At 51.4% G+C, this 15,208-nt stretch overlaps 5 protein-coding genes across 5 annotated transcripts; 3 read left to right on the forward strand and 2 right to left on the reverse strand.

The window, feature by feature from the left end:
- Positions 1–221: 221 nt before the first annotated feature.
- NECHADRAFT_44747 (uncharacterized protein) lies at positions 222–1,865 on the reverse strand (the record flags this gene model as incomplete). Its single annotated transcript, XM_003040441.1, has 2 exons — positions 222–1,268; positions 1,350–1,865. The coding sequence occupies 2 exons, from the start codon at positions 1,863–1,865 to the stop codon at positions 222–224; spliced, it is 1,563 nt and encodes a 520-aa protein (XP_003040487.1).
- A 682-nt stretch (positions 1,866–2,547) lies between these two features.
- On the forward strand, positions 2,548–4,734 carry NECHADRAFT_82376 (uncharacterized protein; the record flags this gene model as incomplete). The annotated part of the gene is made up of 3 exons (XM_003040414.1): positions 2,548–3,411; positions 3,496–3,878; positions 3,930–4,734. 3 exons carry the CDS (start codon positions 2,548–2,550, stop codon positions 4,732–4,734), a joined length of 2,052 nt encoding a protein of 683 aa, XP_003040460.1.
- A 394-nt stretch (positions 4,735–5,128) lies between these two features.
- NECHADRAFT_44713 (uncharacterized protein) lies at positions 5,129–6,809 on the forward strand (the record flags this gene model as incomplete). The annotated part of the gene is made up of 5 exons (XM_003040415.1): positions 5,129–5,241; positions 5,286–5,744; positions 5,797–5,855; positions 5,902–6,149; positions 6,186–6,809. 5 exons carry the CDS (start codon positions 5,129–5,131, stop codon positions 6,807–6,809), a joined length of 1,503 nt encoding a protein of 500 aa, XP_003040461.1.
- A 2,138-nt stretch (positions 6,810–8,947) lies between these two features.
- NECHADRAFT_82378 (uncharacterized protein) lies at positions 8,948–10,087 on the forward strand (the record flags this gene model as incomplete). Its single annotated transcript, XM_003040416.1, has 1 exon — positions 8,948–10,087. The coding sequence occupies one exon, from the start codon at positions 8,948–8,950 to the stop codon at positions 10,085–10,087; it is 1,140 nt and encodes a 379-aa protein (XP_003040462.1).
- A 1,488-nt stretch (positions 10,088–11,575) lies between these two features.
- Positions 11,576–14,633, reverse strand: NECHADRAFT_82379 (uncharacterized protein; the record flags this gene model as incomplete). The annotated part of the gene is made up of 3 exons (XM_003040442.1): positions 11,576–12,947; positions 12,980–14,134; positions 14,245–14,633. The coding sequence occupies 3 exons, from the start codon at positions 14,631–14,633 to the stop codon at positions 11,576–11,578; spliced, it is 2,916 nt and encodes a 971-aa protein (XP_003040488.1).
- Positions 14,634–15,208: the final 575 nt, after the last annotated feature.

Genomic DNA, 15,208 nt, shown 5'->3' on the forward strand with positions numbered 1-15,208 from the left:
CTCCCTCAATGGCCTCCATACTTTCATCTCATTTTCATCATTTTCATCGGGACGGAAATAACCACAATACAGCAATATTATATTATATCTCAGATTTGAGGTACATAGTAGTCTAGACTGCAGGGTTCATATCATGTCCTGGACTAATCACCCGGAGTCATGGACGTCCCCGAGAGTTGCCAAGCCTTCTCCAGTAAGTATTGTCTCCTCGGCTTACCGTGCTAGTTGACCTCCTTTGTTTCAGCATCCGTCTTGTAGCTGGCAAACCGGCGGACGCTGACTTTCTTCATGAAAAGCTCATCAAGCTCTTCATAGCTGCGATTGGCAGTTTCGGGCTGATAGAACCAAAGATAGACCAGACAAAGAGCTCCAAGACCACCAAACAGGAACGCAGTCTTAGCACCGAGATTGGCCTGATCGGGGTTGAACATATAGGGGATGACAAAGGCCCATACACAGTAGATGGTGTATTGAAGAGCAATGCCGATCGAGATGGTCTTGACCCGGAGGCGCGAGGTGGCGACTTCACATAGAAGGGTGTAAGCAGTCGCACCAATTGAGATGTTGTAGAAGAAGTTGTAGGCGACGATCAAAGCGACAGAGCCCTTGATGGCGCCGGGACTACCCTCAGTGGCCAGTCCTGCAGCGATAAGCAGGATGAGCGTGACCGAGAACGTGCCCCAGAAGGTCAATGCTCGACGGCCGACGCGGTCTACCAGGAACCAAGAACAGATATTTCCTGCCATGGAAAGTCCATGCTGGGCTATCTGCAGCTTAAAGCTAGCAGCCGTGCTATATCCCGCGAGCTGGATGTAATAGGTTCCGTAGGAAGCGACAAAGTATACACCACCCAGTGCTTGAATAGCCAGGGGCATGATGGAGATGATGGTACGGCGTAGGTTCGAACGGCGGAAACAGTCAAGATAGGTAGCCCCGGCTGCTTCCTCTCTAGCCTTATCAAGTGTCGTCTGGATCTGGGAGATTTGCATGTCCAAACTGGTTCCGGAATATCCGAGTCGGCGTAGGGCTCGCGTTGCCTTGTCTACCTTGCCGACACTCAGTAGCCAGACAGGGGACTCGGGCATGAAAGGGGCGGGGATGATGCAGATCCCAGCGAATCCAAACTGAGAGCAGAAGATGGCTCGATATGCCCAAGGCGACTCGGTAGCCCCAGTGTTGTCAACGATGATGGCAGCTGTCAAGGGGCCGATAGTCATCATCAGCGCCGTGAGACATGTGAATAAGCCACGAATGGCCATGGGGGTGACCTGATTGATAGCCAAGTATCAGTAAATGGCGACATGCGAAATGGGATATATGCCTCTAATGGGCATGATTCGGAAGCGTACCTCGCCAACGTAAGTGACAGCAACAGACAAGATTACACCAGCCAGGAACCCGTTGAAGAACTTTCCACCGAAGAACGTAGCCGGGGTAGTAGCAATGAACTCAATAGCGATTGCGACGAACGACAGGGCGATAGAGACAAGGAGGATTGGCTTTCGTCCAAACTTGTCAGCAAGATAGCCAGCAGAGAAGGTTCCAATAACTGAGCTAGCAACAGGTCCGCCATAAAAAGCAGACTGCCAATCAGCGTCAAGAACATAGGAACCCTCAAACTCGTTTCCAAAGTCCTTGCGGAATTGCGGAATACTCAGAACCATGCCAGAGGCTTGGTTCTCGAAAGAGACAAGCAGACATGAGACGACGGCGAAGAAGGCCCACGCTGTGTCGAGGGGATGCTTCCGCATGGCTGCAATGGGACCAAGCTCGTGCGCCTCCTGGTTGGCAACTCGAGCGAGGTCTTCTGAAGCATCGTGGATGTGCTCGGCACACTTGGCTTCGTCGTGTTTAGACGAGTCCATGGTAGGCGAGACGATGTGGCAGGGCAATTGAGGTCTGGGAATGGATAAAGAGAATTGTCAGAAATGGATGCCAGTCGCTTGGTTGGAAGGCGATCCGATGACAGCCCGGGGCGGACGAAGGCTACTTATGTATCGAAACTGACGAGTTGAAGTATTGCCTGAGATTTGCACCAAGTCTCGAGCTTTTGGTCTCATGGCCTGTCAACCATGACCGACAAAGCCTGAATCTGGGGTCCCCAGAAAGAGAAGAGAGTCACCCGATGACGATCCGGGGTTATTACAGGTGGCCAAGGTCCACCATCTGAAGCAACTGAATCCGCTATTAGTCCATGGAGGCGGTCCGGTGGTTACCGTCAGAGGAGACAACGGACAGTGGCATGGTTGCTCCTCAGCCTTGGGCCAATCAGATAATCGAAACAGGCCCAAGACTAAGTGGGACGGGGAGTATCGGGGTGGAGAATCCTCTAGCCGGTTCTCTAGCCGCAGTAGTTTGCAGCACCGTCGTCGGCTGAGCTGTCATTGGATCGGCACTGACTTGGAAATGTTGAACCTTGTTCGATCGTCCTGGAGGAGGAGAAACCACGGGTAAACCCATCGTTCGACTGAATCAGCTGAAGCAGATCAAGCAACTCCTCCAGGCCAGGCGCGAAATACAAGACTGGAGGCAAAAAGACAAACCGCAATGGAGCCCCTGCTTGCCAACATACTCTCGCTCGACTCCTCGGGTACACTTCCTGGCACTGGAATGCCACCGTCATCCAAGGGGACCTGGATTCCTTCGCAAGCCACCTCACTCCCGGTTCCTGCCATGCTGCCAGTCCCACAGCAGCGCTCTCAACCTAGCTCGGCGGACACGCCTATGTCGAGGGAAGCCGCATCATATGCTCGTCGTCGGGCGGGCACAGCGTGCACAGTCTGTCGAAGCCGAAAGACAAAGTGTGATAACCAACGTCCCATATGTGGGTTTTGCAAGGCCACAGGTGGCGCTTGCGTGTACCCGGAGGATGCCCCCTCAGACCCATCAAAGCTTGACAGAGGGAGTCTGGCCATTCTGCAGCGACTTGGGGAGATGGAGCAGAGACTGACCACCTTGCTCGATCACCAACACCACGTGTCGAGTCCCAATGAGGACCCGGCCCGTAGCTGCACAGTGGAACACACCGAGCCATTGATAGCGACCCCGGGATGGGATGTCGGTGTGGATACTCCCAGCCGAGCAGAAGAGACTAGTTATGACCGTCCACCCTCGGGCGACATTGTGACGAGAAGCTCCGAGATGCGAGTCGAGAAGATTCTTCAATGGCCCGTCTTTTCCGTCAATCACCCGTCTCTTGCTTCAAGTCTCAGTCGCGTGGACACTATTCCCCGAGTCGTGGGCAGTGATAGCCTGTTTGATCTTGACCCAGAGGTCATTCGAAATCTTTTCGAGAACTTCTTGGTTACCAACCATGTCAAGAACCCCATTTTCAACATTAACGAGCTTTGGGTCTCTGTGAGGAATGTTGCTGAGACCGGGCTTCGATGGGACGGAGAAACATGTCTTGTGGTATGGACTACACCTCTGCTCAACCCGTGACATTCGCAATATTGCCATTGTAGTTCTCCAGACATTTCATACTGACTATTGCAGCTTCTTATCTGCGCCATCAGCGTCTTGTCGGCAAGGATTGGCGAAGAGATTCACCCTGGATACTCGAAACACCCAAGTCGCCTCAACCGTGCAGAGTTGTACTTTCAAATGGCCCAACGGCGGATTGGAATGCTTTACCACAGCAACTGCCTCATGGCTGCTCAGTGTAGCTTCTTGACTGCTGTCTATCTAATGACAACATTCAGAATCATGGCTGCTTGGAAAGCCTTTTCACAAGCTGGGTCCCAGTGCGTGGGGTTATTAGTCGCTGGAGGGAGCCTTGATGAAGAAGGGCGGGCCAAGTCGCCAGAGACCGAGGGAATGAGTGTCGGCGACCAACAATTGGAGGAGAGCCTTTACTGGAGCTGCCTCAAGAGTGAACTGTACGTTTCCAACAGCCGCTTCAGTTGATGTTCTAACTCAAGCATCTGTAGGGAATTGCGAACAGAGCTTGGCCTTCCGGGGTCCATCCTCAATGATATGCAATACTCACACCTCTACCCATCTCCTCCGGGCCCCGGTCAGCTACCAGCTGACAGAATGGGTCCCGAATCCGCGCATTTGGAGAAAGGCTGGTTTTTCTACCTAGCCGAGATCGCCTTGCGTCGCATCATGAATGAGGCCTTATCGGCTCGCTACATGGTCGGTTCTTGGTACTACACCACTTGCTGGTGGGCCACGTCCGGGGTGGATGGGTTCAGGGGCCACGTGGATGAGTTCAGGGCCAAGCTGAATACATGGCAAGAAATGTTGCCCCCAGTGATGCGTTTCCCCCATGACCCACTGGAGAATACCGGGGATGCGCTGCGTGGGATCCTCAGAGGTCACTTCATCGACATCCTCGACGTTCTATACTTCCCGGCTGTCCAGGCAGTTGTTTGCAAGGACGTCAGTGAGCTTAACCCCTATGTTTTGACCACGGCACAGGCAGCTCTACAGACTGCTACGTATCGCATTGCCATCTGTGAGGAGGGCTTCTGGCACCGCCATCAGGGGACATGGCTGATGATTAGGACATGCTCTCGTAGCACGCTGTTGCTGCTTGCTACGGCACTTCGAGCCCAGCAGATGAGTGGCTTGGAAGATCTTCTCCCGAGCGGATGGAGGGCGTCAGTGGGGAGGGTGATCGCGCTTATCGAGTATTGGCAGGACGAGAGTCCAGACTTGGGCATCTTACTGGAGCGCTTGAGAGAACTAGCCGTCAGGGTTGGGTTTGAACCACAGACATTACGTACCTGAGTTTTTTGACTACTTCGATGGATTGACCGATCGGCTAAATGACTCGTGACCCGCGAACTGCTCATCAAGTTTGTGTCATTTCGGGAATGTTGATGGATCGGGGACAGGGGATAGTGTAGTGGGGAGCAGGGGGGCCGCGATACTCCCCGACAGCGATATTCCCCGATGAGACGATTTTCCAAGGTCACGAGCACTGCGAAAAGGTGATCTTGGTGTCAAGGAAGTTGATTAGGCAATAGCCTTAGACTTACCTCAAGATTAATCATCAATTCCCATTTTGTGAATCTCTCAGGCTTGTCTGAACGCCATATATGAGCTCTGCCACCCTCTCTCCCATTTCTCCTAACAGCCAACCCGTCTAAGACTTAACAATCCAGACCAAAGTGCTACCAAGATGACGACTTTTACATCACTCTCCAAGGACCATGAGGGCTCCCCATCGATTTCTTTCAATCCAGAACACACAATAGCAGATATCAATCCCCTCATTTATGGCGGCTTCACCGAGTAAGTATCTTGTACCCCTTGGAGGTTCCGAGCTGACTCTTTAGACATATGGGCCGTTGCATATACGGTGGAATCTATGAGCCAGACAACAATCACGGTCTTTCAGACGAGAATGGACTGCGAACTGATGTTATGGAATGCATCAAGGAACTACAAGTTCCTGTTGTGCGTTACCCTGGGGGCAACTTCTGCGCCACCTACCGCTGGCAAGATGGCATCGGTCCCAGGGACAAACGTCCCAAGAGGCCAGAGCTTGCCTGGGAGGGAACGGAACCCAACACATTCGGCACCGACGAATTTATGGCTTGGTGCAAGGAAGTGAGAGCGGAGCCCTATCTGTGCTTGAACATGGGAACCGGGACTCTCGAAGATGCTCTTGCGTGGGTTGAGTACTGCAACGGTAGCAAGGACACCTACTACGCCAATCTGAGACGGCAAAACGGCCACGAGGAGCCCTACCGTGTCAAGTACTGGGCACTTGGTAATGAGATGTGGGGTCCATGGTGAGTTTCACTATGAAGGTAGTAATTCGAAGTACTTACTCACATGACACAGGCAAGTCGAGCAACACACAAAGGAGGACTACGCCAAGAAGGCTGTACAATGGGCTCGAGGTACGAGCATAGTTCCTGTCTGAGTCTACTCACTAAAGATGGCTAGCTCTTAAACTACTCGACCCCTCCCTTCAATTAATTCTTTGTGGAAAAGATGGATACTCTGACTGGGATCGATATACCCTCCAGCAGTGCGTCCGGTGGGTAGACATGCACTCCATCCATTACTATTCCATGGGCAAGGGGCACTATACCAACATCTCGTCGGTTTACGGCGCTGAGCGAGCCATCCAAGTGTGCTCATCACTCATCGACCTCGCGAGGTGCGAGTTTGACATGTCTCCATACCCAGAAGTCGACCGCATCAACAGCAAGCCCCTGGGGAAGAAGAGGCCCACTATCTGCTTCGACGAGTGGAACGTTTGGGATCCTGAGCGAGCGCCTGGAAATAAGGGAGGTGAGGAGCAGTACAATTTGAGCGATGGCTTGGCTGTGGCCATCTGGCTCAACGTCTTTATTCGCAACTGTAAGGAACTTGGTATGGCCACCATTGCCCAGAGTGTCAACGTCATTGCGCCTCTCATGACAACCCCCCAGGGAGTGTGGAAGCAGACAACATACTTCCCTCTCCTGCTGTTCTCCAAATACATGCGTGGCAAGTCTGTTGCGGTTCATGTTCGGTCAGGAACGTATCAGGGGCCAACATGGCCTGAGTGGATTCAGAGCACTTGCGTAGTGCCCAAGCTTGATGCCAGCGCGACCGTCGATGAAGACGGATGGATGAATGTTGCTGTTGTCAACTCGGATGAGGAGCAGACCCTATCAACTAAACTTGATGGTATCAAGGTTGGCACAAAGGTTCAAGTCTTCACCGTTGGCGGAGAGAGTTACCGTGCCTCTGACGTCAATTCCGCGGACGATGAGAGAATCGGCATCCGCGAGACAACGTGGACTTCTGGAGAATTGTTTCAATTTGAGCGGCTGAGCTTCACCCTTTTGCGATGGAAGCCATGAAAGGCTCACTAGCGCCTGTCGGTGAGACTTGTTAGGTTTCTTGATCCAACGTTGGATAGGCTGATGCATTTCCGTGTTAGGCTACGTAACCAGCTTCATGTATATATTTAGATACCTATATAGAATTTCCGTAAGTAAAAGCCCGGAAACGAGGCTCCATGTTTAAATCGTTCAGGTATCCTTGACCCGTGGCTAAAACTGTGGTATGCCTTCTCCTCTGCAGCCCCCTTGAAACAATATGTCAGGGGCAAGGCATCAGATGCTGACGCACTCTCTATTTTCGTCCAACCAACGGAGCCGTGCACACGCTTGCGCGACTGTGACCCTCGATGCTGACCGCAGCTCGGTGCTACCTTGATTCAATCAATCGACCAGCCAGTCCAACGAAAGAACCTCGGCCAAAACGGCATTGATCTGTCGGAAGGGATTTAGTGTTACAAATCAAAGCAGGGGGCGGCAGGATCGTGCACCATCTCCGATGGGCCACACACTTTATCCTCTTTACAACTATCCTTCAAACCGGCATACCTTGCACTATCGGTCTGGTTGCCGGGCCTTGATGGTAGCGATGATTGACGAGGCTACTCTTCAACCCATCCTCGAAGGTTTATTTCACCGCAGTGGCTTGTGATGCGACACGACAAGGTACAAATCATTGGACCCATTCTTGGCCCCCAACATTGGATGTCTTGTCGTTGTTTGCACTGCCCCTCCAGGAGCCAGGGATGGACCAGGTTTGTTGCGTCATGCTCCCTTAAGCGAGCTTCAGACGGGGCCCGGCCGGGTTGAGTACCCGAGCAGATAAGCCTCCAACCTGTCTACTCCGTATACCGTCCGAGATGATCTGTATCATGTTGATGTCGTCTTGGCTCTCTCGGTTTGCACATTGCTAACTCGCTTTTGGGGTCCAGATGACGCCCCCTGTTTTCAACATTCTTGCTAGGAATGGCCGTTCATGACTATCGCAGTGTCAAATTCGCACCAGAATTGGCCAAAGAAAAGAAATTCGTGCTCAAAATATGCATGAAATTGCTGTCAGAACTTGACTGACAGACCGTTCTCAGAGGCAAGGCTACATTTGATGCCATCTGTCAGCCCGAAGTAGGTCGTGTTCCTAGGAGCGCCGGTAGCTTAGTGACGTTAACCTACACCTTCTAGCAGGACACGAGCTCAATGGTGGGAATAGTCTCGAATTTTGACCTTCAATGGTAGTACGGCAATTGAGGCCATCTGTTTCGTGTTTGCCACAAGGCAACCGTGCTTGATGAAGACGTGGCGGCAGTGCAAGGATTTATCGTGGGAGCGGAATTGCTGTGTGAAGACTTCACTTGATCAGAAACGCCAAAGGAGTCAAGAATAGGTTCGAAAACCTCAAAGTATAAAAACATCAATGACCCAATACATTCACCCCAGCATAATCTGCCAGCGAAGCTACCGGCGCTTTCATGAGAGCTCTCCGACCGTTCGGGAAGAGCTGAAAATGACATGGCGTACATGGAATGGCTGCTCTCGACCCTCAGGTCGGGTGAGAACAACGTTAACAGAATGACTCACTACTAGGCGTCACTAATGGCGATCAACTCGATCGAAGAGGCCGTAAGCGAGCCTGACGCAAACAAAACCCCATATGCATGCATGTTTGACTTCGACAGAGAACGTGACACAGACGAAACTAGCCCTAGACTGTTGGGTGCTAATGCTTGTAGGCGGACAGGCCCTTGGCAATCGTGGCTGGACACAACAAAACAAGGCACGCGCGAATTTTTAAACGATGAGTCTAGTCCCCTCACAAGGCTGCGTCAAAAAGAGTAACAAGTCCGTGTCAGCTGTCCATAAGCAGCAACTCTGCTTACTATTCTCCACCCAGCGTGCCGCCGAGATGCGTTTCTCCACAAGTGATGGATGAATGCCAAAGCCCTCATTGGACCCAGATAACCTGGTCTTCAGCCCCCCATTTGTTCAAGAATGGACTTTGGGCTGCGTGATGGTGGCTTTGTCATACCAGGACTGTGCATGGGGCTAGTTCTCCAATATATTTCTTCTTTTCTACCCCAGCCTCCTCTGTTCGTCCATTATTTGTCCCTTTTTCTTGGGCTGACACCTCAAACCTTTGCAAGTATCGGATCACCATCGCCAAAATGCGTCCCTCAAATGCACTCTACCTTTGGGTAGCCCACTGTCTATACATATCTCCGGCGACTGCAGCCCTCGACCGCACTCGTTCCCAGTTCAAACACTTCTTTCCGACTGTGGAGAAATTCGCCAAACCGCGCTTCCACAAGGCGTGCCCCGAGCAGTTTGCAAACTACTTCAATGAGAGCCTCCCTGACCCAGGTTATGGGCACAAGTACTCGGGCGAGTTGATGGAATGTATCCTGGAGGAATGGGGAGAGCTCAACAAGGCAAACATGGCGGTGACAGCTATCCTGCTGGCACTTCTCCCGTCAGGACTTGTTCAGTTCGGACCCAGCATGGCCGAGATCAGCATCCTGAGCACCCGAAGACCAATCCTCGCGACATTTCTGGGCTTTGGATTGATGTCCCCGAATCCAGCCGAGTTCGATTTCGAAGGCATTCTGCAGAAAGCAGGCAGCGGTTCTGCGCCACTGGCGCCCATAAGGGCCCTCGACGGGAGATATTTCATTGCCAAAGTTCTCGTCTCTCTTGTCGAGTATGTCATCGCCATGGGGTCAACGGGAAACTTCTTCTACCAAGTCTACCGGTTCACATACCACTCCATATCTTTGGCCCCGTTGGTCGTCTATGTCCATGGCATTCCGGAAGCAGCTACACTATTTGGATGGGCCGTCTTGAACCTGCCACTCTACCTACTCAGTTTTGTCGTCTTCGCCCTGGCCTTCCACCGCGCTACACCTCAATCGGGATACAAAAGGAGAAACCGCTTGGTCGAGTTTATCATTGCTGAACTGACTCCATGTGGCCAAGGCCCGAACCTCAGGCTTCAACAACGGGGGACACGAGAAACTCTGCGGCGTCTTCTTGGAGCTCTCACTCGACTCATTGCCGGCCTTCACATCATCCTCGGCACTGTCCTTATTGGCAGCATCGTTCTGATACCACTGGGTGACTCTCTTCCAGTAATCTACAGCTTTGTATTCGCGGCTATACTTACTCGGGCTGTGTTGAGCTACGAAATCAGTTGCCTGGCGAGGAGGACGGAAATCGAACCGGCGCATGATCTAGGCTCAGACCAAGTCGTGCATGAGACGCATTCTCTGGGACCGAAACAGTATGAGGGGTTGAGCCAGGAGGATTGAACGAGTAATGTCTTGAGATCGTTGCGGGAAACAGGAGGTATGGGCTGTATTAGGGCCGGCCGGGAAACGTCAGGGTCTGATCCTGCCGGTATTTCCATTGAGCGTGGGTTCAGCTATCCTGCAGTTACCCTGATACAAGATGAGTGGAAGCGCTATGAGGGTAGTAGACTAAGGTAGTTAGCGCGTTATTTGATCTGGCCTTTTTATGAGAGTCGATAGCGAGCTCTCTTTCAACCCATGTGGGCGGTATGGTACAAAGGGACAAGACAAGTATTGGTATCAGTTGCTAAGTAATGGCATGAACCACGCAATAACAACGATCGAATTATAGATGGATCATAGGGCGTCCGGGAAAGAGGTGATGAACGGGTCCTTTTGGTGTTAACATTTACCAATAGGACGTGTATAGTTGAAAAAGTAGTCTTAGGTTCAAGTGACTCGGTGGGGTTCTGTTTAGTTGAATGGAATGACCGAGAATGGCCACGTGATGCGCTGGAGTTGAATCTTGCCCTTTAAGTTGGCTTGAAGTGACAAGTCTTTGGGGCTGTCAGTTTCCATTATAGCGGCATATCCGGCTCAGTTTTGGCGTGTTGCCGGCTTAATTGAATGCTTACGTGGTCATGAAATCTTCTGGTGCTTGTGTAGGGATCACGATACCACCTTGTCATGGAGCACAGCCTCATGAACACCATCTCTTAACGGTCTGTCAGATCCCTCCTAAACTCTAACCTTCTCTTTCATCTATACATGGTTGACTTAAAAACATGGATGCCCAGGGCCCTCACACAAGCTTATATATATAAGCTTGGTTACTCTCGAGCCAATGAAACCAGAGATTTGTCTGTTACGACTCCTGCTCGGCAACAGTGATGATCCGGTCAAGGCCGATTTCTTCCGAGAATCCCTCGACAACAGCCCGGATTTCAGCGTTCTTTCATACTCTTGAGGACCGGAAAGCGATAAGGGCCCCATCACCGTCCAGGGTATGGCCGTGATGACCACTCGGAACCTTCTCCAGTGCCTTCTGAACCTGAGATCTAATACAACCCCGCTTGTCATCTGGATCAACGCCATCTGCATCAACCAGTCTTCTAATGAGGAAAGAACACGCAAGTACCACCGATGGGAGACATCTATAAGGCGGCAAGGGAAAAGTTTGTGTAGCTGGGGGAAATAATGACTGACCTGGACTTGATCGTCTCATATATTCGGTTTATCGCGGCCCAAGGCCAAGGGGGATCATTACGAGCTAATAGGGGAGTGCTACGTCGAGGGTATTATGTACGGGGTGATGATGACCGCCTTGCAGAAGGATTCGAGCGTTGAGGGTGAAACATTCCGCATTCGTTAATCTAAACCACACCCTGCTGCCTAGGCCAGGATTGGTGATTCCAACCAGCCACAGATCTCATATGGAATTGGGTTCGCTAGCTACGGACCAACCGATCTTTCAACAGCAAGATGTTCAACACCCATACGTTCCAAGCTTCAACAGCTGTCTCTCCCAATGTCAATACCAAATCGCTTCTCGCTTTGACCTGCTTTCAAACTCACGCTGCTCAAAGCATTCCCCGAGGAACTTGAGTCATATACCTCTGCTGAGGCCTCATTTTCACCTTGCGTATCGCGATGCCACCATCCCAGGCTAAACACCCACCCATCAAATGCTTGCCTCAGCTGGCTTTCGCTCATATGCTCTGCATTCTGAGGGATGACCCCGAGTTCCCTGTCACATAATTGCGAGTGGGCCAGTAGAGTCATTATGCTTCCAATACTACATGGATCCCTTGGCAAAGTTCCACGTATCTTGACTAGAAGAAAGCCTAGAAGACTAAGCCCGGTCATGGCGGCAAAGAGAACCTGAAGGATAAGTTTCGAGGTACCGTCGATGACAAGGTGTGTCACCTCCGCCGTGTACGAGCCAATCGTCATTGTGTCAGATGATGTTGTCGAATTGCCATCTGTGGCACTCAACAAGTTGGTTCGAGAGGTTGTGTTGCTTGCTCGAAGATTGCGGTCGATGATGTGCCTCATGTACTCGCAGTAGTCCCCCGTAACGGCTCTAATCAACTTGTTGGCATTATTGGGACCGAGGAGGTCTTCTCGCGAGTATCCATCAGGGCGCATGACTAGTTGGTTGAAAAAGTTGTCGTATTGGTACTCTGGGTCGTTTCTGGCGAAGTTGAGGAACGTTGATCCTATGAATTCCTGGAGTTTATGGCCCAGAGTATGGGAACCGCTGGTCTTGTTCTCGAAAGCTTGTGGCTGGCCTCGCAACTGAAGGCTACTGATTTTTCCAAGGGCCGGATCGCCTTGGTACTTGATGGTCACCGGAACTTGGTTGATCCCCTGGCTACATAATAGACCTGTCAGATTCCTCCCATCAGTCTGGGTGTTGTTGACGAGACCGAAGAACATGCCGATCGACGGACAGTTATTGTTGACTAGACCAGCGGTCGAGTTGTTAAGGTCGATGTACTGTCCGACCCATATCCTGTTCTGGGTTTCATATGTGTTACTGAACCTGAAGTCCGCGAAGCTGTTGTTTGGTGGTGTGAAAGAGCATTTTGGCTTGATCCCTGGAGGATTCACCATAACCATCGTCCCTGGTATCGGAACAAACTGGCCCATTCTACCGCGTTCTACCTGGTAGTTCCAAGAAGGCGCGGAAATGGCTCTTTGCGGTAGCACGGTGCAGTTGAGGACCGGCTGAAGAGCAAGCACATCAAAGGTACTACTGACTTGACGATAAGCCTCGTATGTTCCATTGGGTGCGAGAGAGACCCGAGGTACTACAAGATCTTCCCAGATTGTAGCGGGTGTGACAGCACCGCATTCCGAATCAAGTTCAGCCCAATTCCTGCACCGCCATCGTCAGCTGGATCGGCCAACCAAGCCATATCCCAATTGCCAACAGAGGCTGTTGTGGGTTGGTCGACAACACGAGAGTCCATAGGCACCCAAAGACCAGACACGATGATTGTCAAAACCCCAGCGATAAGAGTTGCAGCATTGGATGCCGTCGCCCCAAATTGGCCATGCTGAAGTGTTTTGAATAGAACTAGGAAGGGATTTACCGAGAGCAGATGAAATAGAATACTGCGTTCTGCTGAGACACTTCCTGATCGAAGGCTCGAGTAGGGTGCAAAAGTAACAATGGTGAAGTCGAGATTATTGATCATCGTGGCCAGACCAAAGACCACCAAGGTAGATACGAGCCGGATGATGTACGATGAGGCGACGGAGTCTTTGGCACCGACTGCTAAGAGATGATCCTTGTCTCTCATAAATCGGTGTAGAAACCCGATAATCCCGATCAGAACAAACGGTGCAGTAAAGGTGATTCCAATGACTGGTAGACGAACAGCGAGGGGAAGCCAGCGGTGTTTCTTCAACTTGGCCTTTGGCTGCGGGCAGGATGGAGGACTGAAGGATGCAGATGCCGTATCAATACGGAGCCGCAAGCATCCAGATTGGTTCTTGACAGCGGAAAACTCTAATCCTGAGAGTTTTTTGTTCAACTCAGACTCAGACAGATGCCCAGTACCAGCCAGGGCAGCCTGTACGTCCGGACTGTTGGCGAGTATAGCCGCATGGCCGGTGATAGAGGCCGAAATGACAGGGATCCGGGAAACAGGACGAGCCAACCAAAACAATAGCAGGCAAATTATGGCCAATAGACAAAAACATCCTGCCATGATCCAGACTGCCAGGCGCCTCATATACAGTCGATTCTCAGTCTTCATACCCCCAACGTTAGCCACTCGCGCTTTTGGGATAAGGAGTGATTGCCGGGCAAACTCTCTAGCGACGCCCTCCAAGACTGAGATGCTGGCATTCTTAAGAGTTGCTCTTTCGTAGAGGATCTCTAGATTGGTTGGTTGCCCCAGCTGTGTATACATGAGCTGAAAAAGCACAGCCTCAGCCCCAGGTACGGGTCCTCTTGCGGGATCGGCTGCTGCTTTGAGAGTAGGAACCTTGTCCACAACCACGAGAGAATTAGCGGGTAGCTCTAGAGTGTTCCATAGGACCTCGGCAAATGCATTGCTGGAAAGATTTCGAAGTGTCGTCATCTTCTTCCCTGTAGGAATAAGACTGACTGAGCCCGTCATTACGTCAAGGACCCAATCTTGCATATGATGCATCCGTACTCTAACAAGTCAAGGGCAGTGAGGTAGGGTTCCCTCATGACAAAGAGCGTAGTTGAGATAAGAATAACCAATTTGAGGAGGAAAAACGCAGCGATCGTCGAGGCAACGGAGTAATGGCGGTGCTTCAGAGCTTTCGTGATGCTTACGGCTTGAAACGGGGTGGTGTAGTCGAGCAGAATTGACTTGGAAGATGGAGACGGTCCAGCAAACAGCTCACACCATGGCTGGATCGCTTTGAAGTGGTAATCGACACGCCTCCAGAGACTGAGAATAACGATGAGGATCGCAGTTGGGCCGTAGGTCCACGAGTATGAGCTGGTAGAGATGGTGAGTGGTAGGCCATTTCGAGAAGTGACGACTCGGTCCAGAACGACAAGGGCGATGATGCAGGCCATGAATGTGAAGAAGAAGAGGAAGAGGGCAACTTTGGACAACCAGAATGGCTGTCAAAATGCCCTGGTCGCGGTGCTGCGTCGAAATTGACTCTCTTCTGCAGCTTCAGTCTGCACCATCAACGATGTGGCCGCGGGGGGGAGGGGGGGTCGGCATTATGGCGAGAGGCTGGTGGATTCTTCATCCAATACAACCACGTTCGAATAAGGTTGAACCCTCGTTGAACTAGTCAAGATAAACTTAAATTGCAGCTGGGTAACGGCTTTTGTGGCATAATTCTTGCGGGATTTCCTCTCATGCAGGGCTACACTCGAAGTAGTTTCCCATGTGGTATTCGTTAATCGGTTCCAGGTCATCTGCTCCAAAGACCAACACACAAAGCTAATGCAGTCGGAACCTGAAGGTCTTGGCAGCATGGGCTGTACTGGGAGATCGGCGATCGTTCTCCCTCTTTTTCTTTCACTTGGCCGTGTATTGAAGCGAGAGACGTTCATCAAGTCCCGTATATTCCCTCTAGGTGGATACACATGCTACGCTTGACATTATAATTGATATAGTACATAAAAGCCTACCTAAA

The sequence above is a fragment of the Fusarium vanettenii genome, assembly GCF_000151355.1.
Source record: "Fusarium vanettenii 77-13-4 chromosome 7 genomic scaffold NECHAsca_65_chr7_8_0, whole genome shotgun sequence".
In the NCBI taxonomy this organism is placed as follows: domain Eukaryota; kingdom Fungi; phylum Ascomycota; class Sordariomycetes; order Hypocreales; family Nectriaceae; genus Fusarium; species Fusarium vanettenii.